The sequence below is a fragment of the Symsagittifera roscoffensis genome, chromosome 9 (assembly GCF_963678635.1).
Source record: "Symsagittifera roscoffensis chromosome 9, txSymRosc1.1, whole genome shotgun sequence".
In the NCBI taxonomy this organism is placed as follows: Eukaryota; Metazoa; Xenacoelomorpha; order Acoela; family Convolutidae; genus Symsagittifera; species Symsagittifera roscoffensis.
In genome coordinates this window covers 9,759,342-9,785,739 of record NC_087070.1, presented here as the reverse complement: position 1 = coordinate 9,785,739, position 26,398 = coordinate 9,759,342, and the positions used below count along the sequence as shown (strand labels likewise).

General features: G+C 33.3%; 1 protein-coding gene across 11 annotated transcripts in view; it reads right to left on the bottom strand.

The window, feature by feature from the left end:
- The window catches only part of LOC134854509 (uncharacterized), a 57,062-nt gene that overhangs the window by 19,776 nt on the left and 10,888 nt on the right, over window positions 1–26,398 (bottom strand). For all 11 annotated transcript variants that reach the window (XM_063870793.1, XM_063870797.1, XM_063870790.1 and 8 more), the window contains 4 exons: window positions 15,990–16,068; window positions 15,459–15,596; window positions 14,271–14,472; window positions 13,657–13,806 (listed from right to left, as the gene is read on the bottom strand). In XM_063870793.1, the coding sequence (XP_063726863.1) occupies window positions 13,657–13,806; window positions 14,271–14,472; window positions 15,459–15,596; window positions 15,990–16,068 (569 nt within the window). The remainder of the gene's footprint in view (window positions 1–13,656; window positions 13,807–14,270; window positions 14,473–15,458; window positions 15,597–15,989; window positions 16,069–26,398) is intronic.

The following is a 26,398-nucleotide window of genomic DNA, read 5'->3' as shown; positions in this document are numbered from 1 at the left end:
AGTAAATTTTTGCAAAATATATGCTGTCCTCTATCGGTGGTTGCATCTACTATAAAAGGAAAGATTTCATCATCATCTGGAGTTTCGTCACCTGGGGTGTGCGTTGAACTCATTTTTCCGTTCGATGACTGTTAATATGTAATTATTAATGTGTCGAATTGGTTGATTCCAATTGTATAGATGTACTGGTTTGTGTTTGTACTGTTTTTTTATTCTTCTTTTTCCTCTTTGTGATGAATTTGAAGTTGTTTCTGAGTCAGAAAAATATAATTGATCGTGAAGTGGGTAATTTTTATCTATTGATTCTTTTAGTTTGTAAAGTTCGTCTAAACTGTTGGTTTCTGATTCTGAAAATGCGTTTCGGTTTTTTGAAAATCTTTTTCGTGTTATTTGTCTTTGTTTCGTTATTATTTTTCTTTTTAGTGTTTGTCGTTTTGTTCGAATGTATCCAACTGTTTGTGTATGAGGTGTGATTACAAGGTCGTATTTTTTGTTATCTATTTCACAATTGTGTAAAACGATTGTTTGTTTATTTCCTAGGTTTTTAAATGACATAAGTTTTAGAATGACGGATGCAAAAGGTTGTTAAATGATTTCTATTTTCTTAAACTGTTAGTTCTTACGATTTTTTGGTTAGCTTAACCTGGGTCTATTTGTTCAGGGTTGGAGAGAAAAGTATATCGATTCCGAAGAATGATTTTTTACTTTCTCGTGGCTAGTATAAGTTAAGGTGTTAACTTACTTAATCTTACTTAGGGGTAGTGATTGTGTTCAAGGGTTGGAGAATAGTAAATCGATCCACAAGGTTCAGGTATAATTAGAACGCGAGTAGTTCGTTAGATACTATTTTAAACTTACTAAGTCTAAGATTTATCCTGGGTCTGGTAAGAGGGGGGGTCAAGTGAAGGATGAATAACCGAAGTTCTTCACTTTTTATCCTAATTTGAATGATTAGTTTTGTTTAAAAATTTCTATTAGTCTTAGGTCTTTAGAAAGGGTTGGGTAGTGAATCGACGTTTGAGGTCGTTAGACACTAATTAAGTGGGTGGGGGAGAACAAAGTTGTTCTGTTTGATCCAAGGATAAGCCTTGATGATCAAATTTAAAATTTAATTAAGTAGAAAATGATTTAAGATCCAAGGATAAGCCTTGATGATCTGGTTTTAAAATTAAGTGAATTTAAGTTTTAATAAATTTTTAAATGTGTGTAAAGGAAAGATTTAGTGTTTTGATGATATTAGTGGGTTTATGATTGCTGTTATGTTTTAGGTGATGGAGCTGGAACAACAGGATGATTTATGATTACTAACCATTTATTGTCATGCTACTAATTTTTATTTTTTATTTTTCAATAAATATTTTTCAAACATATTTTGTATATTACTGCAGAGTTTTAGGAAAACGATCTTAGATCTTTTTATCAATCGTTATTGTATATTAATAATTTTGTTTAGCGCCTGAAATGATTTTGAAGATTAACTTCAAGGTTTTATGTTTGCAAATGAAAATCTAAATTCATTGCCAGTAATATTCTAAATATAAAAGTTTGTTCTGGTTTTTGCCTAACTATCATATAGCTATATGGCAAGTTTCTACTTTGTCGTATGTCGTCTCTGGTTCGAGGTCTTCTTCCAATTCCGGGTAGTTCTGTTATGGTTCGGAATATTGGCTCTGATCTATTGAGTCGTAGAGACATTTCGATTAAATTATTGTCGTATAACATTTTGTAAATGTTTTTGTCTAATTTCTAATCTATTTTGGTTAATTCTAAGCTATTAAGGTCTTGTTCGAGACTTATGGTCGCACCAGATGAGTTAGGTCCGAGTTGGTTAACTCATAGAGTAATTTCGGATAGGGTACACCGTCTGCTCGTCACGCTATCTTATTTTCGGCCGGATAGATTCGTGCAACTTCTTAGTCTAATACCGATCCTAATCTTACTCTTATACTATCTAGTCTCAGGTTGTTTAACTAGTCTCTGCTAGGCTCAATAGATCTAGGGTATACTGGTTTATTGCGGCTGCTGAAGTGCTCGGGAGAGTCCAACTAATTTCTAAGTTAAATTCAAATCTCTCTGGTGCTGAAATTACAAGTAACTTCAGCACTTACAAATAAGTGGGTTGTTAGTTAGATGGATCATGATTGGTTAATATTAAATACTTTACATTGGTAAAACATTTAATTTATCCAATCATAAAATGTAGTTTAGATCAGGTTCCAAAGGGTTTTGGAAAGTTGGAGGAATAGTTCGAGTATAGTGTAGAAAATTAAAAAAATGTTACAAAAAATGATTAGGATTATTAGAAAAGATTCAAGTATATCAAAAAGAAATATTATAAAGGTTTCAAGTATTGTAAAAAAATGTTTAAGATTTATGAGTATTTGAGTAACTGATTGAGAGAAGAGCATTTAAGAAATGATCTCTTGGTCGAATATTTTTTGCTGTTTGAGGCGATTTTCTAGTGTGGTCGGATTATTTATTAGTTTTTTGACAAGTGGGTTGAGTTCTGTAAAAAATTGTTGGGGGCAATTTTCATGGTGACTGGGAGGTCGTCTTTTTCTTTATTTTTGTTTGTCAAATGATCCGGGGTATGGTGAGATTTTTATACTTTAGGCTAATTAAAATGTTCATTTTGTTACTTTAGGCTAAGTTAACAAATTTGCTTTGGGGGTATTCGTGGTCTGAGTTGGGGAAATATTGTTGATCTTTGGGTTATTAGATAAGGGAGGGGTACGGTATTATGGTGATATTTATTTTAGTTGTCAAGTTGGAGTGGTTTGCTTATTTTTGACCTGGAGGTCGTAAAGTTATAGTTATAGATGTGCCTGGAGTTCTATATGATTCGTCTAATTGGTCTTAGTTTGAGTTAGAGAAAGTGACGGATTGGATGAATCCTATTGGTTTATTTTGAACTAGAATTATTACGTACTTGTCAGCATGTTATTTTGAAAAATGTAAATGAAAAATGTTTCGAAGGTTTCAAGATAGTGAAGTATAATGTTAAAATTACTTTTGAAATTCCACTTTCTTTAAAATTTTAGATTGGGGGATGAATATTTTATAGTTTTTACGTGGTTGATTTCGGAGTCTTGTTGTTTTTCTATTTTCTGATTTGTCGATTTGTTCTTGGGGTATTATTTGTTCGGTCATTTTTCTATTTTTTCTTTGTTTTGGTGATTCTTTATGGTTTTGTGTATTGATTTTGGTGGCGATTGGTTTTGTGTTTTGATTTTCGGTGGGGTTATCATTTTGTTCTGTGTTTTTCAGATGTGGTTCATTTTGAATGATTTTTAATCCTGTGAAAGAATATAATTGAGTTAATTCGCGGAGTGCGTATTCTTTTGGGTAATAAGGTAATAGGTTGTTTCGATGTTGAACGATTTCTTTTTTGTTTGAGTCGGTAATTTTATATGTGACATCAGTGGGTTTTGCAATTATTTGGTATGGTCCTTTTCGAAGGGGTTGTAATTTTTTAGAAATTCCTTTTTGAGTATTAAAATTAGGTATTAAAACAAATGTTCCAATTTTTAATTCGGAGGCTGGTGTAAAACGTGAATTGATTTGTTCATTAATGTTTTGTCTTTGTAATAACTTTTTTGTTATTTTTTGATAAATTTCATTGTGTTTTTTATCTCTATTTAGAATCCATTCGGTGTGTGTACCGGACGCTAGTTTAAGAATTTGTGGGTGATGAAAATGATCTTCATCGTGTGTATGTAAAGGTAGGTTATAACAAATTGAGTCTTTATTTGGTTGACAATAACCTTGTGCGTTTTTATGAGAATTTGCTGTAAACATTATTGGTTTGCGTGGCTTTTGGTTAAAAACCATTTCGTATGGTGACATTCCTAAAGTTGTCGTAATTTGTGAATTATACGCTAAGGGAAATAATTTTACATCTGCTGACCATTCGGTATATTTTGTATCATTTCCGTTGATGATACATCTAAGATATTCTTGTAATGAACGGTTCATACCTTCGACTAAGCCGTTTGTCCAAGGTGCATGAGATGTACGTGGTTTGTGTTTAATGTTATATAAATGACATAGTGTGATAATTTCATTATTTATGAATTCTGTACCGTTGTCTGTAACTAAAATTTCTGGTAGTCCGAATTTTGCTATCCAGTGTTCATAGAGTGTTGTGTAAGCGTAATAAGCGTTACAATGTGGTACTGGGTTAAGTGCTACATAATGTGTAAATGCGTCAACAATTACCATAATGTAGGAGTTTCCTTCTGATGAGGGTGAAATTGGTCCTTTAGTATCAAATGAGATACGATGATTAAAGTACAAACTTTGTCCTTTAAAATCTTGATTTTGTGCTATTTGTTTTTGATTTGGGTAAGGTTTATTTAGTTGACATACTATACAGTCATTGCATAGTACTTTTATCCAAATTGGTGCATTTGGGAAATAAAAGTTTTGTATAAAATTTGAATATGTTTTCTCTGATCCAGAGTGTCCTTTAATATTTTGTGTATGTGAAATATTAAAAGCTATAAGAATCATACTTAAAGGGAGACATGGAACTGTAGATTCATTCAGGTTATACTCTAAAAGGTCTGTATTTTCGTTAATTGTTGTGTTGTTAAATTTGCGAAAGTATCGGAGGAGTGTTTTGTTTCCTAGAATGGTTGAATCTGCCTTGACAGGTTTAGTTTTATATTTGTGCCATGATTTTAGTTGTCTGATTATCGGGTCAAGATTTTGATATTGTTTCAGTGTTGAAATTGTAATCGTTTCTGTTGGAGGGAGAAAAATGTTTTCAATTTCGAATTTAGATAAGGGTATTGTATCAAGTGGGTCGTGAAGGTCAAAAACTTGATTTATTGTGTATTTTGAATCATTTGTTTGTGGTCCTGATAAATTTATTTTATCAGTTAAATCTTCTTTTTCAATTAGTGGAAAATGGTCTTTTTTAGGCGGGTGTTGTTTTGTTCGTTTTTGTTGGGTGTTATTTTTTATCCATTGAGAATATGGGATTGGTTTGAAAGTTGATGTTCCAAGTAAATCAACTTCATAATGATTATTTTGACAATCTAAATAAAGTGGGAAATGTTGTAAACTATTTATTTGTGATTGTTCAATATCAGTTTTTACTGCATATTTGCATTCCAATCGGGGTGATGTTTCGTTTTCTGCAAGGTAGAATTTTATGTTTTTGGGTATTTCAACTGTTGTTTTTCGTGTAAGTAATTCAGGTGGTGTATTTCGACTTAAGGTGTCTGGTAATGCAAGATTTTTTCCTGCAGTCCAAACTATATGTAAGTTTGGAAATTTCATTAGAATTAGTTGAAATCTGTAAACTCGGTGGTTTGGGTTAGATTTTTGTGTAAAGAGAAAGATGATTGGTTTATGGTCTGTGAATAGAACTGTTGGATGTTTTGATCCAAGTATCAGAAATTCATATTCTGTCAGTGTATATATTATGGCTGTACATTCTCTCATTAGAGAGTCGTAGCTCTGCTTGAGTGAATAATCGAGAATTTGCTGATATGAGGTTCATTTTATTTGTACCATTATGTGATTGTAATAGTGCTGCACCGATGCCAAAGTTCAAAGCATCGCACATTGCATAAAATGGTTGATTTGAATCTGGAATTGTGTTTGAAATTTGTTCAGTTAAAAGTTTCTTTATTTCTTCAAATCGTGTTTGATGTTCTGTGTTCCATTCAAAATTATTTTGTTGTCTAAGGATGTTATAAAATGGTCGTAGATATAATTGCATTTTATAAACATATTTACTTAAAAAGTTTAACATTCCAAGAAATTCTTGGATTTTCTTTTTATTTGTTGGTGGTTGAAGTTTTTGAATAGCGTCAATGCGTGATTTCAATGGAGTGATTGTTTTTCTTTCTATATTATGTCCTAAGAATTTAACTCTTGTCAAAAAGAAGTGTGATTTATCGGGGGCGGCCTTCAGATTTTCGTTCTGAAGTATTTGGTGATATTTTTCTAAATCATTGAACATCTCGTCTTTTGTTTGTGATTGCATAAAAACATCGTCTAAATAGGTGATTGCGTTTTTCTTGAGTATCAGTGGTCTAAAAATTTTGCTCATAAAAGCTGAAAATGCTGCTGGTCCTATGGATATTCCATAGAATAAGCGGTTGAATTCATATTGTTGGTTTCCGATAACAAATTGTGTTAAACGTCGTGATTGTTCATCTAGTGGCATTTGATTGTATGCACTATTCATATCGGCGGTTGTAAAGTATTTGCCGTTTATCTTTGTTAAAATAACTTGTATTGGTTCAATGGGCCAATTACATTTTGATTCATCTATGAGTGAATTGAGGTATCTAGCGTCGAGAACGATTTTTAATGATTCTCCTTTAGCTAGAATGATAACGGGGTTGATAAATGTGTTGCCTTTTGGTTGTTCTTCTTTATTAACTGGTGATATAATGTTGTATTGTTCTAAAATATCGAGTAATCTGTTCACTTTATCATGTAAGTGAATTGGTACTTTACTTGCTCTCTGTTTTTTGAAAACTGCGTCTGGTTTTAACGGGAGATGTAGTGATGAACTGATTTTTCCAACATCAAATTTTGATGTTGCATAGACTGATGAATATTTAATTAGCTGTTTGGCTAACTTTTCGAATTCGTCTTGTGTTATTTGTGAATGTTGAAAATTAAACATTGTTAAAAATTTTTGTTGGTCCTCTGTGTAGTTACTTATGTTGAATGTAGGTTTGAAATATGGAGTTTTTGTGAAATAATCCGTATTTCTGTTTTCGTTACTTATTATATTATTTATAGATAATTCTTCATTAAGAATTGTAGATTGGCAAATATCTAGTAATTGGAGTATATTATTTACGCGATAGGCTTTTTCGTGTATTGGTGATATTGTAGCGTTGGTTTCGCAATATCCTAAAAGTCCTAAAGGTAATGTTACTTGGTAAGGTGTGTTGTTATAGACATGTAAGGAAATGATATCGGAATTCGAATTTTTCAAATATTTTATGGATGAGATTGTGATTTTGAAAAATTTGTGAATAGGTTTGAATTCAAATTCTGACATATAAAATTTTTGTTTGTTTTGTTCTTTATCATATTGGTGAACTTGTTTGATTGAAAAATTATAGATATTTCCTGATAGTGGTTTTAGGTGTTTTCTTTGTTGGTTAAATATCGGGTAGAATTTTGAAAAGAATGGTGGTTGTTTATTTAATCTTTGAAAAAATGTTAAGGATGTTTCTTTTGTTTTTGTATATTTATCTTTGATTAATATTTTACTATTTAGTATGTTAATTGTTGGTATATACTTCGAAATAAATGGTATTCCAATGATATTATATTTAATGTCAGTGATATGGAATATTTGTTTAAATGGCTTATTTAAAATTTTGCTTTGCTCCATTGTTCTGGTGGGGAGGAGAAATAATTGGATTTTTCCGTAGTTTATCAATGTTGATCCTTGTGCTGTTGCTAGTTTGCTGGAGGTTTCAAGAGGTGTTAGCTTTGGGTGTAAGGTTTTTATTTCATTCCATGTGGGGATGTTTATTATGTTTGATTCTGCTCCTGAATCAATTAAAAAATCTATTTCAAGGTCTGGTGGTTGAAATTCTTTATTTCTTGGGCTTTCTAAGAGAAATGGTATTGTCCAAATTTTTTCTTTGGGTTGTTCTTTTTGTATATTTTGATAAATGTGGTTTGTATTCAAGCATTTTGTTTTGGTATTTTTATTGGTTTGATTTGTAGTGTTAATCTCATTTGTTTCTTGTGTCGTTGGTGTGGAATTTATGGGTGTAGTGTAATAATTTTGAAGAAATTCTGATTGATTTTCATATATGTGTGATGAAAAGGGTTGTTCATATATGACAGATTCATAGTCATTTTCGACTTTTATCATATTGATAGAAAGAGTGTTTTCAGTATCACTTTCTGAATCTGATGATGTACAGTTTATTTGATTGAGTTGTAACGTATCAGTTACTGTGTCATCAATACCTGGAGGGTCTGATGTTGTTTCTGGATTAGATTGTACTTGATTGATTTGTCTTTGATGTTTAGGTGTACTACTTCTGTGGCGATTATTAGAATTATTATAGTTATTATTATTCCGGTGTGGTGATTGGGAATAATTTCTATAACGATTATTATAACTTGAGTGTCGATTTTGTGAATTATTTCGCGATCTGTTTTGGTAATTATTGTTTGGTCTGTTATAGTTCGATCTATTATATGAGTTATTCCTTGATTGATTGTTCGGGTAATTCTGGTTTCGGTTGTTTGAATAACTTCTATTTCGATTATAGGAGTAGTTTCTATTCCTATTGTATGATGAATTTCGTGATTGGTTGTTTGGATAGTAGTTATTTCTTGATTGGGAATTAGATCTAGAAACAAATCGTTGTGTATTTGAATTTGATCTGGAGTAGTTACTTCTACTATTTGGTCTATTGTAGTGATTTTGTGATGAATTTTGTGTATTTCTTCGTTCTGGCGATCTTCCTCTATAACTTGAGTTATATGGTGATTGATTTCTTGTATAATTTGTATTGTTCGGGAGTGGTTTTCCTGAACTGTTGTTGCTGTGGACTGTTTTGTTCGGTAGATTTTGATCTTTTTTCATGTATTGATAGAATGATTTATTTGGTTCTTTATATTTTTGAGGTTTATTTTGATTGTCTTGCTGTTTTTGTCTACATTCGGAAATACTATGTCCGTATCGTCGGCAATAATTACACCATTTTTTGAAAGATGGTTTGCCTTTAAAGTTCGGGTTCTTTTCGTAAATATTGAGTATTTCAGTGATTTTTTCAACGAGGTCTGTCTCTGATTCCTGTATATTATTAATATTAGTGGGAGTCGTTTCAATTCTGTTAACGTATTGTAATTTCAGATTTTCCGTTTCTTCTAGTTTCATCGTGATTTCTGCTTGTTCTAATTTGTCTACTAGTTTTCGAAAATCTAAATCGGGTTCTCGAATTGAAGAAGGATGGGATGCTCTCTTTTTTATTGCTATTTTCCTTAATTGTGGTGTTAAGGTCATCATTAAGATTTCTGTCATCTTTGTGTTTTTATAGTCATGTGTATTTAATGAATATGCTTTTCGAACTAGTGTTTCGATTCGTACTGCTATTTGCTTGATGGTTTCGTTTGGTAATCTGCGAATTTCATTACATAAAACTCTTTGTTGTTGTTTGTTTCTTTCGGAGTCAAACATTTTTGAAAATTCCTGTGTAAACCTTTTCCAGTTTGATTTTATTTCTAGAGGTAGTACTGAAAACCATTTTTGGGCTGCGCCATCTAAGGTTGTTTGTATTAACGCTGTGCGTCGATGTATCCAATTTTGATGTAGTGGCGTATTAATTGGTTCAGGTCCAATATTTAAAATCAGGTTTGCTGTTACTGCATTTAAATAATCTTCTACAGAGTATTCAGGGTCTGTTCCTGTGAAAACCATTAAAGGTTTGTTTGATGTTATTGATGATCCACCCATAAGGTATGGATTCATTGTCATTTGTAATGATTCTGCTGCATTTGGCATTTGAGAAAAATTTGAAAGTTGGTTTCTTGTTATTTCATGTTGTTGGAGATAATATGGGAGTGGTATTTCATTTTGCATTTGTAATGGTTGATACGAGTGTGCAGTCATTGGATTTTGTTGTTGAATTGGTTGAAAAGATTGTGTATTAATTGGATTTTGTTGTTGAATTGGTTGTTGATGTTGTGCATCTATTGATTGTGGAGAAAAATTTCTATGATTTGTACGTGTTCTCTGTATTCCTTGTCTACGATATTCTTGAGTATTTGGTGCAAATATATCTGGTTGTAAGAAATCATCATCTGAGGATAAATAATCCATTTGATAAGATGTTTGTTTTTTATTTTTATTTTGTTGAAAAAATGGGTAATTTTCACTGTGATCCTGTGGAGGATTTGTTTGGAAATTTATTGAATTAGGTTGGGTCATTGGGTTATCCCAATTTCGAGATCTTGTATATTGGTTAAAATTTCTTTGTGGTTGATTATATGTTTTTGATGGATGTGTATAATTATAATTATGGTCTGTAAAGTTGTTTCTAGTGAATGTTTTGCGTGTTTTTGATGGTATTGTCATGGGTCTGTATGTTTGGTAATCCATATGTGAATATTTAGGGGCAACCGAAGGTTTAACGGTTGATTGTAAGGTTACCTGTGTTTGTGAAGGATTTGTATTTCTTGGTGTTGTTAAATTTGGGCGTATTGGTGAAATACTTTGTTGTGTAGTTGTTGTGTGTACAATTTCTTCATTTATGAAGTGTGATGGTGTCTGGATATCTTGTTGAGTAAGATTCCTAGTTCCATTGAGGTTTTCATTGTGTATAACTGTAGAGTTTAAACTATTATTTTGTGTATCGGGCAAAAATGTATTATAGTTTAATGGTGTTGCATCAATGGTTAATGGTATTACTTTTACATAATCTTTTATGTAAGATATCGTACTTATTGCTTGACTTGAGATTGTTTGTGGGAAGCTTATAAATGCGGGATGAGACCATTCGGGGTCCCAAACATAATCTGATTGTTCTGTGATAGCGGTATCATCGTTCGAGTTTTGGGGTCTAAAATTTTTTCTTGCTTGTGCAATTAAATCAATATTGTGTGTGAAATAATCTATTATGAACCATGCCAAAATTTTTTGTAGATCGTGTTTTGTATGTTGTGAAACGTCGTCTTTCGTGAAATTTTCTTTAATGATGTTTAAATAACTAGAGAGTAGTGTGATTTCATGTCGTACTCTTAAATGTTTAGATGTTTCTGTCGGTGAGACATTTGTTATTGGGATTTCGTTTTCTAATATCGAAATATAACTATATATTATTGCGAAAACTTCATTGGTGAATATGGAGTTTGCTCTTTGTGAGTTATGATATTGGATGCTTTTTATATATTCTGAAAATTCTTTTGAAAATTCTAAATCAAGATCGTCTGTTTGAATTGTATATTTTCTATTATTATGGTTTGGTGAGGTGAATTCTATGGAGTAGATTCCATACTGTTGTGTTATGTTGCATATATCTTTTAAGTAGTGGTCTATGATTTGTCTTTTGATTTTTACATCTGGGAACTCTGTTTTACATGGACTGATTCCGGGTTCAAATAAATTTAATAGTAAATTTTTGCAAAATATATGCTGTCCTCTATCAGTGGTTGCATCTACTATAAAAGGAAAGATTTCATCATCATCTGGACTTTCTTCACCTGGGGTGTGCGTTGAGCTCATTTTTTCGTTCGATGACTGTTAATATGTAATTATTAATGTGTCGAATTGGTTGATTCCAATTATATAAATGTACTGGTTTGTGTTTATACTGCTTTTTTATTCTTCTTTTTCCTCTTTTTGATGAATTTGAAGTTGTTTCTGAGTCAGAAAAATATAATTGATCGTGAAGTGGGTAATTTTTATCTATTGATTCTTTTAGTTTGTAAAGTTCGTCTAAACTGTTGGTTTCTGATTCTGAAAATGCGTTTCGATTTTTTGAAAATCTTTTTCGTGTTATTTGTCTTTGTTTCGTTATTATTTTTCTTTTTAGTGTTTGTCGTTTTGTTCGAATGTATCCAACTGTTTGTGTATGAGGTGTGATTACAAGGTCGTATTTTTTGTTATCTATTTCACAATTGTGTAAAACGATTGTTTGTTTATTTCCTAGGTTTTTAAATGACATAAGGTTTAGGATGACGGATGCAAAAGGTTGTTAAATGGTTTCTATTTTCTTAAACTGTTAGTTCTTACGATTTTTTGGTTAGCTTAACCTGGGTCTGTTTGTTCAGGGTTGGAGAGAAAAGTATATCGATTCCGAAGAATGATTTTTTACTTTCTCGTGGCTAGTATAAGTTAAGGTGTTAACTTACTTAATCTTACTTAGGGGTAGTGATTGTGTTCAAGGGTTGGAGAATAGTAAATCGATCCACAAGGTTCAGGTATAATTAGAACGCGAGTAGTTCGTTAGATACTATTTTAAACTTACTAAGTCTAAGATTTATCCTGGGTCTGGTAAGAGGGGGGGTCAAGTGAAGGATGAATAACCGAAGTTCTTCACTGTTTATCCTAATTTGAATGATTAGTTTTGTTTAAAAATTTCTATTAGTCTTGGGTCTTTAGAAAGGGTTGGGTAGTGAATCGACGTTTGAGGTCGTTAGACACTAATTAAGTGGGTGGGGGAGAACAAAGTTGTTCTGTTTGATCCAAGGATAAGCCTTGATGATCAAATTTGAAATTTAATTAAGTAGAAAATGATTTAAGATCCAAGGATAAGCCTTGATGATCTGGTTTTAAAATTAAGTTAATTTAAGTTTTAATAAATTTTTAAATGTGTGTAAAGGAAAGATTTAGTGTTTTGATGATGTTAGTGGGTTTATGATTGCTGTTATGTTTTAGATGATGGAGCTGGAACAACAGGATGATTTATGATTACTAACCATTTATTGTCATGCTACTAATTTTTATTTTTTATTTTTCAATAAATATTTTTCAAACATGTTTTGTATATTACTGCAGAGTTTTAGGAAAACGATCTTAGATCTTTTTATCAATCGTTATTGTATATTAATAATTTTGTTTAGCGCCTGAAATGATTTTGAAGATTAACTTCAAGGTTTTATGTTTGCAAATGAAAATTTAAATTCATTGCCAGTAGTATTCTAAATATAAAAGTTTGTTCTGGTTTTTGCCTAACTATCATATAGCTATATGGCAAGTTTCTACTTTTTCGTATGTCGTCTCTGGTTCGAGGTCTTCTTCCAATTCCGGGTAGTTCTGTTATGGTTCGGAATATTGGCTCTGATCTATTGAGTCGTAGAGACATTTCGATTAAATTATTGTCGTATAACATTTTGTAAATGTTTTTGTCTAATTTCTAATCTATTTTGGTTAATTCTAAGCTATTAAGGTCTTGTTCGAGACTTATGGTCGCACCAGATGAGTTAGGACCGAGTTGGTTAACTCATAGAGTAATTTCGGATAGGGTACACCGTCTGCTCGTCACGCTATCTTATTTTCGGCCGGATAGATTCGTGCAACTTCTTAGTCTAATACCGATCCTAATCTTACTCTTATACTATCTAGTCTCAGGTTGTTTAACTAGTCTCTGCTAGGCTCAATAGATCTAGGGTATACTGGTCTATTGCGGCTGTTGAAGTGCTCGGGAGAGTCCAACTAATTTCTAAGTTAAATTCAAATCTCTCTGGTGCTGAAATTACAAGTAACTTCAGCACTTACAAATAAGTGGGTTGTTAGTTAGATGGATCATGATTGGTTAATATTAAATACTTTACATTGGTAAAATATCTAAATTATCCAATCATAAAATGTAGTTTAGATCAGGTTCCAGCTTGTTGCTATTTTTTATCTACATGAATTTTTACCAATGTTTCATTACCAATTTTTATGAAATTCGTAAAATCAATTAAACTAACTCGCTGAAAAGAAACGGGCGTGTCTAATCAAAACGGAAAACAGAAAAAAAACGAAACTCCAAAAAGAAACGAGAAACGAAGAACACTAAGGAAAATTAAAGATTTATTTTTCCTAATATTTTTTCGTTGGCATTTTTGATGACTTTTTTGAGAACCGTAATTTGGATTTCTTGTTATGTTGTAAATTGAAAAATCATGTGCAGAAATTTGTGTAACTAAAAAAATTTGAACGACACCGACATTTCCTGTGCAATGATGTCCATTTCGAACTTCTCCTTGTCTTCTTGTTTCGACAGAAGTACAATCCTCACAACTCCACTACTTTGGCTGCCTCCTCTCTGACCAGAGACTAGTCTGGCTCTGCAAGACACAGTGTACACGCCATCCCACCTAAACCGAAATACATCTGTTTCTTATCAGATAAGAACCATTATGATAAATTGGCTCCAAGTGTCATGATGGTTACGGTCTCAGTTCTGCGGTCTCAGTTCTGCCATTGCACAAACAAACAAATTTAGAAATAGAAAATTCTTGTGCAAAAACATCATTTGAGAGAGCCCCATAATACTAACATCCTAAAAACAACTGATAAAATATAATGAGTAACTAAGTCTCAGTTCTGCCATAACTTTCTACGCCCAAATTTTTTGACAAAAAAAAACATGTGAAAAATGCACCACTAAGTTGTGACTATGGCTAAGACTGCATACGGTGCGATGTTAGCTTGCGGCGAAAACATCAAAGTCGTTCTTTAACTAGAGATGGTAGGCAGCGCAATTTTCTAAGTCTTTTTTTTAAAGTCGTGGACCTCAACACAGGCTGAGGAAAATTGTTTACGGAAAAATTATTGAAACCTGACAACATTTGTGATGTCCTGCATGATCCCAGTCGGGACGTCCCCACTCGACCTTTGACTCACAGTACACACTCCCCCCTCTGGCACGTGCATCTGACACCCCCCGAACTGGTACCAGAACAGGGGCTGCTCACAGAATCCCCCCTGCATCAACTCCAATTCCTGTTGAGCCTGGAGACGCGAGGCCAGTTTGGCCTCGTCTACAAAAATGGCGTGTTTTTTTTCTAAATTTCATCTTAATTTTATTCTGAAAAAAACTTCCGAAGAATTACGACTTATGATAGACTAAATTTGTTTTTGATAGACTAAATTATTTTTGTTTTCATTTTTTTTTCATATCAATAAAATTTTTAAATTTCAGTTTGGCTGTGCCTGAAGGAGCATTAATGCTTATCTACTTTTATATCCAAATATAGAAATGGAAAAAGTCAAAGTCTATGGCAAAGTTTTGGGGCGGATTAGCGGGAGGTGGGGTGGAATTAGCTCAGATCTTTGAGTTCACTCTGCTAACCGCCCGAAGGTTTGTGCATGCTTACATTTTAGACCACCAATTGTACACTTTACGATATTCTCTGGAACTTTCACCACCAGTATATTCTAAAGTTTCGTGATTCTTTGTCAAAAATTTCCAAAAAGGGACGCAAAACGGCATTTTGGCTCAATTTTGCAGGAACTTGTCTGTGGTTTTTTAATTGGGTCTCTTTCGCGCTTTAGGCGAGCTCAACAAATTACACCTAGTGATCTTGAAATACAAAAAAACTGCAAGACTTTCGAAAAAATTTTCTGTCCCCTTCAAAAAAGTATAGATTCCCCTGGTAAAAACTTGCAATGAGTATTGATAGCTGATAGAAAATTTATGACAAAATCAATAAAAAGTCCCTGGTTTAGTTAAAAGTTAATCGGTTACTATTTTTTCTTAGATTATTTTAAAGATTGGCTTGCAAATTTGCAAACCTTGGACTCAAATTGGTTAAAAGTCTTCATATAGGATTTTTACTAAGCAAAAAAAGAATACGAGAAAAGGAAAGCAATATGATCAAGTTTTTAAAAAGGTCGACAAAATATCCAACATTTTTTGAAAAGCCCTCGCTCCCCTCGATAAAAGCCTTGGCTAGCGCTTGATTAAAACAAAAGTACTTTGATAGAAATAAATAAAGTCTCAGAAAAATAGTTGATTATGGTGTACCGAATACGAGGTCGTCTCTGGGCATAGTGATGAAACATTCGTCCCCTGTCAAATCCCGGTCTATGGGGAACTCCAGCACTTTACTGTCATCATCGCCCGCATCTATCAGTCGGACTAGACCAGCGCGCCACGTGATACCTGAAAAATAGCCACGAATTGATTCCTTTCTCTCCTCTTTTCGCTTGCTCTGACTTCACAAAAAAATGCCTACTGATGTAATTGCGTTTTCGAAACAAAAAGATGGGGTCAAATTTGAAATTAAGAGTTAATTGAGCAAGAATTGGATTTCAAAAATACATGGGCAAAATTGTTCAATTTATTATTAAGGTGAAAGCATGTAGAAGAACAGGCAAAAAAAAATTTTTTAAAAAACTTTTACTAAGACTAGATTTTCAATATTTTACTTATTTTGTCGAACAGTTTGTCAAGCTTTCAAAGAGAATAAAAACCCTCTCAATGCTAAATTAAAAACTTCAGATACTACTGCTATAATTTCTGAGTTTTATTTTCCGTGGCTTTAAGTTCACTCACCTGGTCTAATGCCCTTGAATCCGACTGTCACTTTCTCAACGTCTCCCACGTCTTGTATCATAAGAGTGAACACATCTGCCTAATTTTGACAAACATATAAAATTGTTAAAATAACCCGGAGGTTAAAGAATACATGCTGTATGATATAAGTTTACAAATCAGCTGATAAAATGAATTGAATCGAGGCTGGCTTCTAAATAATATTTTAATAATCAACTTTAAGGTAGACGTGAGAGTTCGATATACATAAATGATTTGAAACCCCATATATTTTAAGTCTTAATGATTTATTTTTTGATGGAACATTTTTAATCTATTTTTTGTTTGAGTATGTTGTATTATTTTTCCCAAATTTAGGTTTCTCTAAAAAAACCAAATGAATCAGAGTTTCCCGACAAAACCTTTCATAGCGTTGAAATCATTTCAATATGATTACAGTTGAAATCAAAGATTTCCAGTGAGGATTAAAAATCTGTTAATAAAGTTTCCTGTCAAAGTTTAAATTGCCATTTTATGAACAAAATAAACCAGGCTCCCGGGTTGACCAAAAAATGCTAGTCAAACAATTTTCATATATGTAAAAATGCTAATCATGCACTTTTCATGCAAATCCATAGCTACAAAAAATGCATGAAAGGTCTATTATTAATATTTTTTCATATATGGAAATTGTATGACTAGCATTTTTCCATAAAGTACGAACACAAGTGACAAGAACCTTGGTTACTCAAGCGTAGAGTAACTAAAGGTTTGACCGCCTCGCCTTAAAAATGTCATTCAAAAAAAAGAGGAGTTTTTAGCGCTTTTGAAAAAAGTTATTAAGAAAAAAGGAAAAAAAAAATCTAATATAAATGTATCCAGGACTGCGTTATACACACAAAAATTTGAATTTTGCATGCAAAACCTTTGTTTTTGGAAAATGTTAGTTTGAGTGCCAAATTCGATTTGAGGGTAAAAAAAACACAAAAAATTGTTAGAAGCCAATTTAAAAATTACTTGGAAAAACTTTTGTTGTGGCCATCAAAAAAGTGCTGGTCATACAATTTCCATATATTAGAATTGTACGATTAGCATTTTTTTTCACAAAAAATTTTTATAAAATTTTTTTTTGTACGACACACCAAATTTTTTGCTAAAAGAAGAAAAAAAGGAAAAAAATTCTTCGAAAGTTCAGTGAGACCATTTTAGCAAATTGTATGAAATTGGTTTGACTAGTATTTTTTCATAGACTTCGTTTATGGAATTGTATGATTAGCATTTTTGGTCAATGAAGGTCAACCCGGCCTAGCTAGCAAGACTTAATTGTTTTTCACAAATATTAGAAGGTACCGGAGTTTGTTGACTTTTTTGTTGATTTTTTGTAAACTTTTTTTGGTAAAGATAATGCCACTAGTATTTACAGCGCAGGAAAGGTTTGAAAAAAATCTGACGAAATTTTGTAAAATGAAACCAACAGGTCAGAAGATTAAATCCGTGAGAGTGAGTGGCGGGAAACCTTCCCCCCCCCTTACATCATCTCCGTCTCAAAAAATTTTTCCGTCACTCAAAAGAAATACGGAATGTTTTGTTAATTTTGTATTTGCACAAATTCTTTCATTTTTACTTTCAGGCTAGCCACAAATTCCACTCAACAATAAAAACAAATTAAGAAAATAGATTTAATGGTTCGTTCTATGCATCCATTTAGTTCCAACTATTATAATGGTTAATAACCTGTTCCAAAATTTTTTTTGATTAGAACCCGTTCTGAACCAATTCTTTAATTCTGACGAGAATTAATTTGCTTCTAATCCAAATATCTGGCAAGAATTTTTTTTCGAAATGTTTTGAAAAAGCCGGGTTTTTCTTAAATTTCTTTATTTCTCGTATTTTTTTCTAATCCGAAAATAGCTAAACCTAGTGTACTTCTAGCTAGAAAAAAAACATCTGGTATAGACGGTTGTGCTAACCGCTGGGCCACATGTTTCGAACAGTTTTAGCAACCTGATGCAAAGAAACGTTTGTTACAACAAGTGTTAATTTGTATTATTTTGCTATGGCTATGGTGTATACTCGAAGCACGTTTATCTCGTTGCGGTTAATCACTGAGCTGATTTTTGAGTATTTTTTCAGAAGTTTTCTAGTTCTAATGTTAGAAAAGAAAACAATTTCTGTAGAGAAAAATCAAAAAATTAGGTTAGATTATATATCTAAAAGTTTTATCTAGATTAGAAACTTTTGTAGTTGGGTTCGAGAAACCTTTTAACTAATGTACTGCAGCATTGAGTTTTTCTTTTAGAGCTATTCGTGTTCAATTTTTAGTCTCTCAATACTTCTATTAGTCAAACATTATGGATTAATTGACTTACCGTTGTGGGGCATTAAGCAGTGAGCACTTTGGTGTACAAGAAGAAAAAAAATTTTTTTATGGGATAAATAATGAGAAAGACCATTTTTTAATTTTATTAAAAAAGTAGCTAAACTTCCATCCAGGCGGTCTTTTGGCTGTATCATTTTGGGTTATGGAATCGCAATCATTTTGTTTCAACCAAAAATAACGATTTAACAACAAAAAACTTGGAGCTTGCTGATAGAAGTTGCCATTCATATAGATAAAGTCATGGAACATTGAAGTTGCAAATTTTTGATTTCAACGATCGAATCAACGTTTTGTCGTTTTATCTGCAAATAATTAGGATAGGCTGTTGAAAATGTGACATATGCCAGATCAAAAAATTTTGGAAGCACATAGCAGGGCAAAAAACTGAGAATATATGTTAGCCAGTATATCATAATTAGTTTTTGAGGAGATCATGCTGTGGAAACTTTTTTGAAAACAAACAATAATTTCATGCGCTCAAATTAGTTCCTTGAGGAGCTGAAGATGCCACCAAATTATGCCACCAAAAATTGACAGAGAAGATAGTTGAAAGAGCTACATTGTCCAGCATCGAGACATTCATATCTGTTTTGACAACACAGGCAATAAAATTTTTTGGTAGCCTATACCAGAAAGTTAGACGAAGCTTAAGTAAGCCTTACGGTATATGCGAATCTTGTGCATGGATCAGATCAGTAAGTTTTCCAAACTTTCAGCAGAAAAAAATTTTTTATAGGAAATTTTTGATCATCAGCAGGAAACTTTTAATAACATTTAGCCATTTTTCGCTGCCGGTCGAAATAAATATTTCAATTTTTTTGTCTGTCATTTTTTTGCGGTTTCAAAAGTAATTCAAGTTCACCAGCTTCCCAAAAAAACCAATTTGAGCCCATAAGTTCATTTTCTATAGTGTTTTTGAGAATAATTTTACTGCAAGAGGACCACTAAATCTAGTAATGATGTATTAATGTCTCAGATTTCTCAAACACCCCTGCGATTTCATTCTAATTGGTTTCATTTAAAATATGCCAAAGTTCCATAACAAAACTTTAATTAGTTGCGGCGAAAAAACTAAAAACGTGAAAAATAAATCGTTTTTTTTTCTCGTTGAAGACAAAAAGTTGCAACCTCTGTGCTCTGTAATAACAGATAAAAAGTTTTCTTTCAAAGACAGTTTTGAAAACTGCTTGGCATTTAAAATCACTAGAAAAAACTTTTTGTTATAAATCTCAAAATTGTTTTTAATACCTCATAATCAAAAAGTTTATCCAGAATTCTATCACAAAAAAAATTAGAAAAAAATCAAACCTAAGAAATTGCCATTGGACTTTTTTGTCGTTTCAATATTTCTCACTGAAAAAAAATTACACACGATAATAAAAAAGCTATAGCATCACTAGAGAGTTAGTGTCCCATTTTTTGTTTTGTTTAACAAAATTGCGGCCACGAGGGAAGATCAACAACGTCCAAATTGTTACTGAATTTGTGGAAAGAAAAGCAAATATGCTATATTGAAAAATTAACCAACTTGGTTTAGAAAAACTCAGCACATATAGTGTATTTTCAAAACGTTTGTTATGAACCCTCTCACGTTTGACAAATAATTGAGCTATTGAAGTGATTCTTTTGTAGTAAGCATCAAAAGTTAGCCGAATTCTGATGATGTAATTCAGTAAGTTGGGTTGTTTTTTATCCACACATCTTTTTGCAGATTATTGAATTTTCACTGCAGTTTGCGATGAACAAGCAGCTATTGTGCTGAAATAAAAAAACCGGATAAAATGAACTGAAATAGAATTCGTTCACTTGTTTTTCTTAATTTTGGTTTTATTCGGCCAAAAAATTATCAGGACAAAAATGGCTCGGAATTCTACCAGGTTTTTTGAGGCAAAGTTTTTTTTTGTGCAAAAATCAAACCAAAACTACACCCTGAAAACGGGTCGATTCATTTGATTCAAACTTAATGAGGTAAACAGGGTCAGCTGTAGTAGGAATGACTACGATTGGCACTGTTTACCTCCTTAAATTTGAACCAAATTAAATGACTTGTTTTAAGGGTGTAATTTTGATTCAAAAATTTGCAATAAAATTGACCCATAAAAAAGCTGCTAAAATGCCAAGCTATTTTTGTCCTCATCAATTTTTTTGGCCGAATAAAAACGAATTTGAGGAAAAACAAGTTTAAAAAATCTGATTCAGTTTGTTTTATCCGGTTATTTTAATTCAGCAGTAATAGCCTGTTCAGCGCAAAATGCAGTGAAAACTCAATAAATTGCAAAAACACGGGTGAACAAAAAACAATGCAGCTCACTGAAGTACATAATTAAATTCGGCAAATTTTCGCTGCTTGCTGCAAAAAAAAAATCACTTCAATAACTTACTTATTTGTGACTCGAGAGACGGAAAATACCCTGTTTTTTTTCACTTCAACTTTTTTTGCTAAATGATATGATTTGTTGCTTAGTTAAATTCCTGTCGCGAACTTTTGGCTTCTGTGTTGTAGAATTTCATATAAATAATAGGCTGAAAGTGAGGTTTGTTGCTTATATAAAAAATACCTTAACCAAGTTAAGCCCAAATCATAAATTTTTAACAACTCATCTCAAAAATTGAAAACTGAATTAATATGCTTTTTTGAAAATTTTTTAAAAGATTTGAAATTTTGGTTGCATTAGAGCTGATGTATTTTAAATTTTTAGACCACATGAGGAACTTTATTATGCGACAGTTTTGTTGTAGACAAGTGCAACCAAGAAAGATTGAAGAATTTAATCGAGATGATGAAAATGATAAATTGGATTGAAATTATTTGGTATTTATAGTGTCCGCCAGTGAAAAAATATATACCTAAAACAAAAGATTGTCATTACGGCTGAATATTCAAATTTGTTCAAATGATTACTTTTTCGGAAACTTTCACCCGATATGTATATATATACGGATAGGATTAGTCTATATCACAATTTCCATTCAATCTTAGCTGGGTAAACTGGAACTTACAATAGATAAGTATCAATAAATACAGAATAAGATCATATTTAATTCAACTACACTTGATCCGAAAAAATCGTAGATTGTTTTTCTACTGTTCTATTTTTCTATAAGTTTTAACTAAGAGTTTTAAGTTTGATTAAACCTCATGTCATCACAAGTATCAAAAATAATAATATGTGCATATAGTGATAATCTAGAGTAGCAAATGCTTGAACACGTACCAACTAACAACAGAAAACAAGATCAACTGAGAGAAAAAAAAGACTAACACGCAATCAATCGGGCAAACGAATTGTTTCAATTGAACTTACAGTCCAGATAAAAATGCGGTAAAGTCTCGTCCGATTTGATGCGGTACGACGGCTCGATATGCCGTGACAGTATTTCTGCAACAAGACGCCTAACTTAAGATCTCGTGATATTTGTTCACTGAACCAAAGCTAAAGTAGAGTATTATGATCTCACTTCAGAAAAAAAGGGGCTGATTTGAAGATTCTTAGAAGTTTTGCTGATCATTTTCCGTCAGAACAGTAGAATTTTTGCATTATTATGAAATTTTATTTTTCTTTTGGTCAGAAAAGGAGGGCTATTGATAAAACCATCTGGTTAACAGCCTAAACACGATGGTTCCTAATCTTGAGTTAAACATAAAACTACGTTTAAATAGAAAAATTAAAACCTTTTTAATATTTCGTTTTTTTCCGACAGGTTAGTTAACAAAAAAAAGCAAATTCTGCGTCTTATTGCAATGTTGTAACTTCTTACTAAAGATCTAGGTTTGCCCGTCATTCAGCCAGGCTTTAAAAATTTGAGAGATAAAATCCAGTAAAGTTAGTTTTTGACAGCGGTATTAGTTTTTTTTGGACTTTTTATTCAAATAATTTGAATTTATGAGCTCGAATGAAAATTTTTAAAAAGTTTAAATTATATTTAATATCAAGATTCAAAACTACCTAAAATGTATAATTAGATTTATTTCTAAGTCTCGAGCAGAACGCTTCTTCATGTATCTCTTTAGGCTGTCATCCTTTCGCATCTGTTGTCGGAACTATCGTTCTTTCGTGGTCTCCCTTTGCAGCCGGAGCTGTCTGTTCCTCATTTGCGCTATTTGCGACGCTCTTATTTTCCACCTTTGCCACGTTAAGCTGTTTAGAAAAATAACTTAATGCCTAAATTAACCAGTCAAATACCGTTACTTAACTTTTTTTTATTTTTTTTTATTAGGTTATTGAGGATTGTTTCAGATATCTAGAGTGGCTATTTTTTTTTTCTAAATTTACATTGGGAAAATTTGATTTTTTTTGTGAAAAGTTTGGGCATAAAAATCACATTTGTCCGAAAGTTCCTAACGTGACGCGGGCTGGTAGCTGCAGAAGATGAACTATTCGAATTTCTCTTCCAGGGAATTAATTTTTTCCAAGGTAGCAACATCCGTTTCAAGCTCTCGCCGCCTTCCCTTAAACTGCTCCTTTCACTTTTCCCGCTCGGTTCATCGACCCCAGCTGAGCTCCGCGGTCTTTCTCCCGACGGCACGCGCGTGCGAGGCGACTGCGACTTCCCCCGCATCCTAATTGAACCACTTTTACTGTTTTTCTTATTTTCTGGACTTCTATTGGTGGAAAAAATGTCCATAGTGATAATTGTTTGCGCACTTGAATCGGTCGTTTGAACCGTTCGGCCAATGGGTTCGAAGTCTGTTGATAAGTTGTAGCAAGGCGATATGCAGACTGTACGTTGACCGAGAGACGAGGAGCGTTCACAGAACGAATGGAACACTAAGCCGAAAGGACAGAGGGCATTTATTGCATTTCAAAAGAATTTTTCGTTTATTAAATTGGATTTTTACAGTTCCGTCTGTTACATTGTAAAAAATCAATGTTCTTTGCAATGATGCTCTGTTTAGAAATATAGTACGAGATATCGACAATTTGATTCAGTTTTTTGACCCGAGCAACCATTTTTGTAACCAAAGGCTAAAATATGACCTTCCGTATCTGAATGACCAAAATTTTAGCAAAAGAATTACCTAAAAAACGAAGACCTGGATAAAATATTTAAAAATAAATTCAGTAGTAAAAGTCAATTATATTGTAGTTAACATTTGGTGCTTCAAAATATATCATCTAAGTTGCGTTGGGTTCGTTTACTCATTCAGTTTGTGGTCATTCAAATAACAGAAAAGTCAAATCAAGAAAGCTCATTCCCCAAATTTTCTTCTTTCTGAGCAAAAATGTTCCTTTTTTATCCAAAAAAAAAACGAACTTGGTGAATTAGTAAAATATTAATTTTATTTGCATAACATTTTATTTGATGAGAAACCTATTAAAGCAATCGTAAAAAATTTGAGTTGAATATTTTGAGGCCTTCATTTATTTATGAAATCAATCTTCAGGGAAAGAGCTTACAGAATAAATCAACGCATCGTTGATCCATCTTTGTTAACTTTTCACTTTTGCTCTTTTTCCAGCCCTCCGTCGCTTACCGGGTGTGGTAACGTTTCGACTGCCGGCACTACTGCTTGGCCTAGAAGAATTCGCCGAGCTGTGAGTGGTCTGTGTCGACCCGAACTGCTTAGTCGTATTACTCAAATCGTCCACTTTGTATTTACTTTGTGAAGAGGTGGAATTTTCGGATACCGATTTCTTTGACTGAGATCTGCTTCCGGTCTTAGATCCAGACCTGCTTTGCGGTCGAGATCTGTGAAGGTGCCTTGATTGCAAAAAAAAATGTCAACTGCACTTGTTAAATAATGGCAGAAGTTTTCACAGCTGCAAAAAATTGCTGAAATTCAATGGAGCTGACAGAATACACACAGCTTCTATTATTCTAGGAAAAAACACGAGTTTAGAGAGAACATTTTTCCACTTTTGCTGATTATACGTGCGACTTATTAGGCTGGTAAAGCCTAATATTTTCAGTTTTTTAAAGTTAAGTAGAAAAAATTAAGAGTTTTTTGTTTGTGCAATTGTGTGTACTTCGGGTTGTCCATGAAAGGCGCACTGTAATTCTCGCTACTTTGCCCTTTATCTTTGTCTTTCACGGAACCTTTCGTCGACCCGGTGCGCGACCTGCTTCTTCGGGACGACGACGGCGGCCTAGGAATTGACGACTTACTCGGGTTATTCTGCAACACCGGTATATGTGATAACTTCTTCCTTAAATTGTTCCCGTTTTTCCTCGCATCTCCGGAAACTGTGACGTCGCTTTTTGAGTCTCCGGATTTCGAGTTATGTGCTCCACCGGACGCTCCTCCGGACGCCATGCGACTGCTCGGAGGCGTAGGACACCCGAGGAATCTGTTCTGTCGGTGGTTGTTGTTGTTTTCGAACATGCCGAACGACAACTTAGGTCGGATGTGGTTCAGGAACTCCTCGAGGTAGACCACTTCTTTCCTGTGGGGATCCAACCCCATCTGTTTCAGGACAGCGTTTGTTATTGGTCTACGATTTAAAATCATGGCGCACAACATCAACACAATCGACAAAAGTTGTCAAGCCAAAGATCGGCTCGTTTTGCTATTCACTATGGCAAATATATTTGGTCTCCATATTTAACCTTGTAAAACCAACCATTAGACCAGAAAATTGATGCTCATGTGAAGTTTTGGGAGGAAGAAGAGGCGAAAGATCCACTGCTTCCAAATATTTGAGCTTGGCTCTTTTTCCTTTTTCCCCCCACCTGCAAAATTTTTTGGGTCATTTTTCTGTTTAAATTGTCGGGTTGTTACAAAATTTGGCATACGGACTGATTAGGACATGACAAACATATTTGGTCTTCATAATCAACCTTGTAAAACCACGCGTTACACCATAAAATCGATGCTTATGTGAGGTGGGGGGAAAAGGAAAAAGAGCCCTGAGCTTCAACTTTGAAAGCTGAGCTCGGCTCTTTTTGCTTTTCCCCCACCTGCAATTTTTTACAAGTAAAGTTACTGTTCAAATTGTCCGATCGTTATGAAAATTGATATGCGGACTAATTGGGCTCTGCCAAACATATTTGGTGTTCATAATTAACCTTGTAAAATCACTCGTTACACCATAAAATTGATGGTCATGTGAGGTGGTGGGGAAAATGAAAAAGAGACCTGAGCTCTTTTATGGGTTCTCTTTCTTCTTTTACGGGTTCCACTCTATTTTTGGAAATGGAAAAATTTACTAATTATTAGTGATCGGGAGGGGGGGGGGGGGGGGGTAAATATCACTGGTTAGCTGTATACTGATGTTGTGACACCAAATTGCAGACCTCGATATATTTTTGACGACCACTCCCTTACTGGACAATATCTGAATTATGACGTCATGCATCTTGTGGGCATATATGGCCTCCACTCTGCCCAAATTGGGAGAGGCGAGGTTGTTGAACACTCGTCTGGGCTCTTTTCCAGTTTCCCACCCCTCTCATAAAATCACAACTCCAAGTTGTTTACAAACGGCTCATACGGCAATTTGCATGTAGAAAAAATTCTAAAAGTTTGTTCATTTATTCACGCTGACATCTTTTTTTTGTAGTTTAGAACATCAAAAGTAACTTCAAGTGAGCCAAATTGCTGAGCACTTATATATCGAGTCTCAGGAAAAATCAATTGGGAGGGGGGGGACTGGAAAAGAGGCCTCGCCTGAAAGAACTCCAGTTGTTGATATATTCATGCACTAATAGCTGAATACAGTCATCCACAACGTCCGAGTCAACGAAGTCACACATTGTTAACATGACACAACTCTTATTTTTTTCTCCTGATGTAAGTTAGGATTATAACTAGTTATAATTCAGCGGACCCAGTCCAGAACCGTTTTAACATTTTTACTGAGCGAAAACTATAGGATTTCAAAGTTCGCAGGTAAGAACAAATAAAATAATTGGTAATAAATAAAATGAAATAAGTATATTGTATGAATAAGATTCGTAAAAGTTTATAATTAATGGGAACGCAAAGTTGAAAATGGTAAAACAGCTCGTGCAATATTGCATCAGACTAAACAATTAGAATCATATCCATGATACCAAATTTACAGTTTAGAAAAAAGAGCGTTCATACCCTCCCCCCTGCATAGCAACA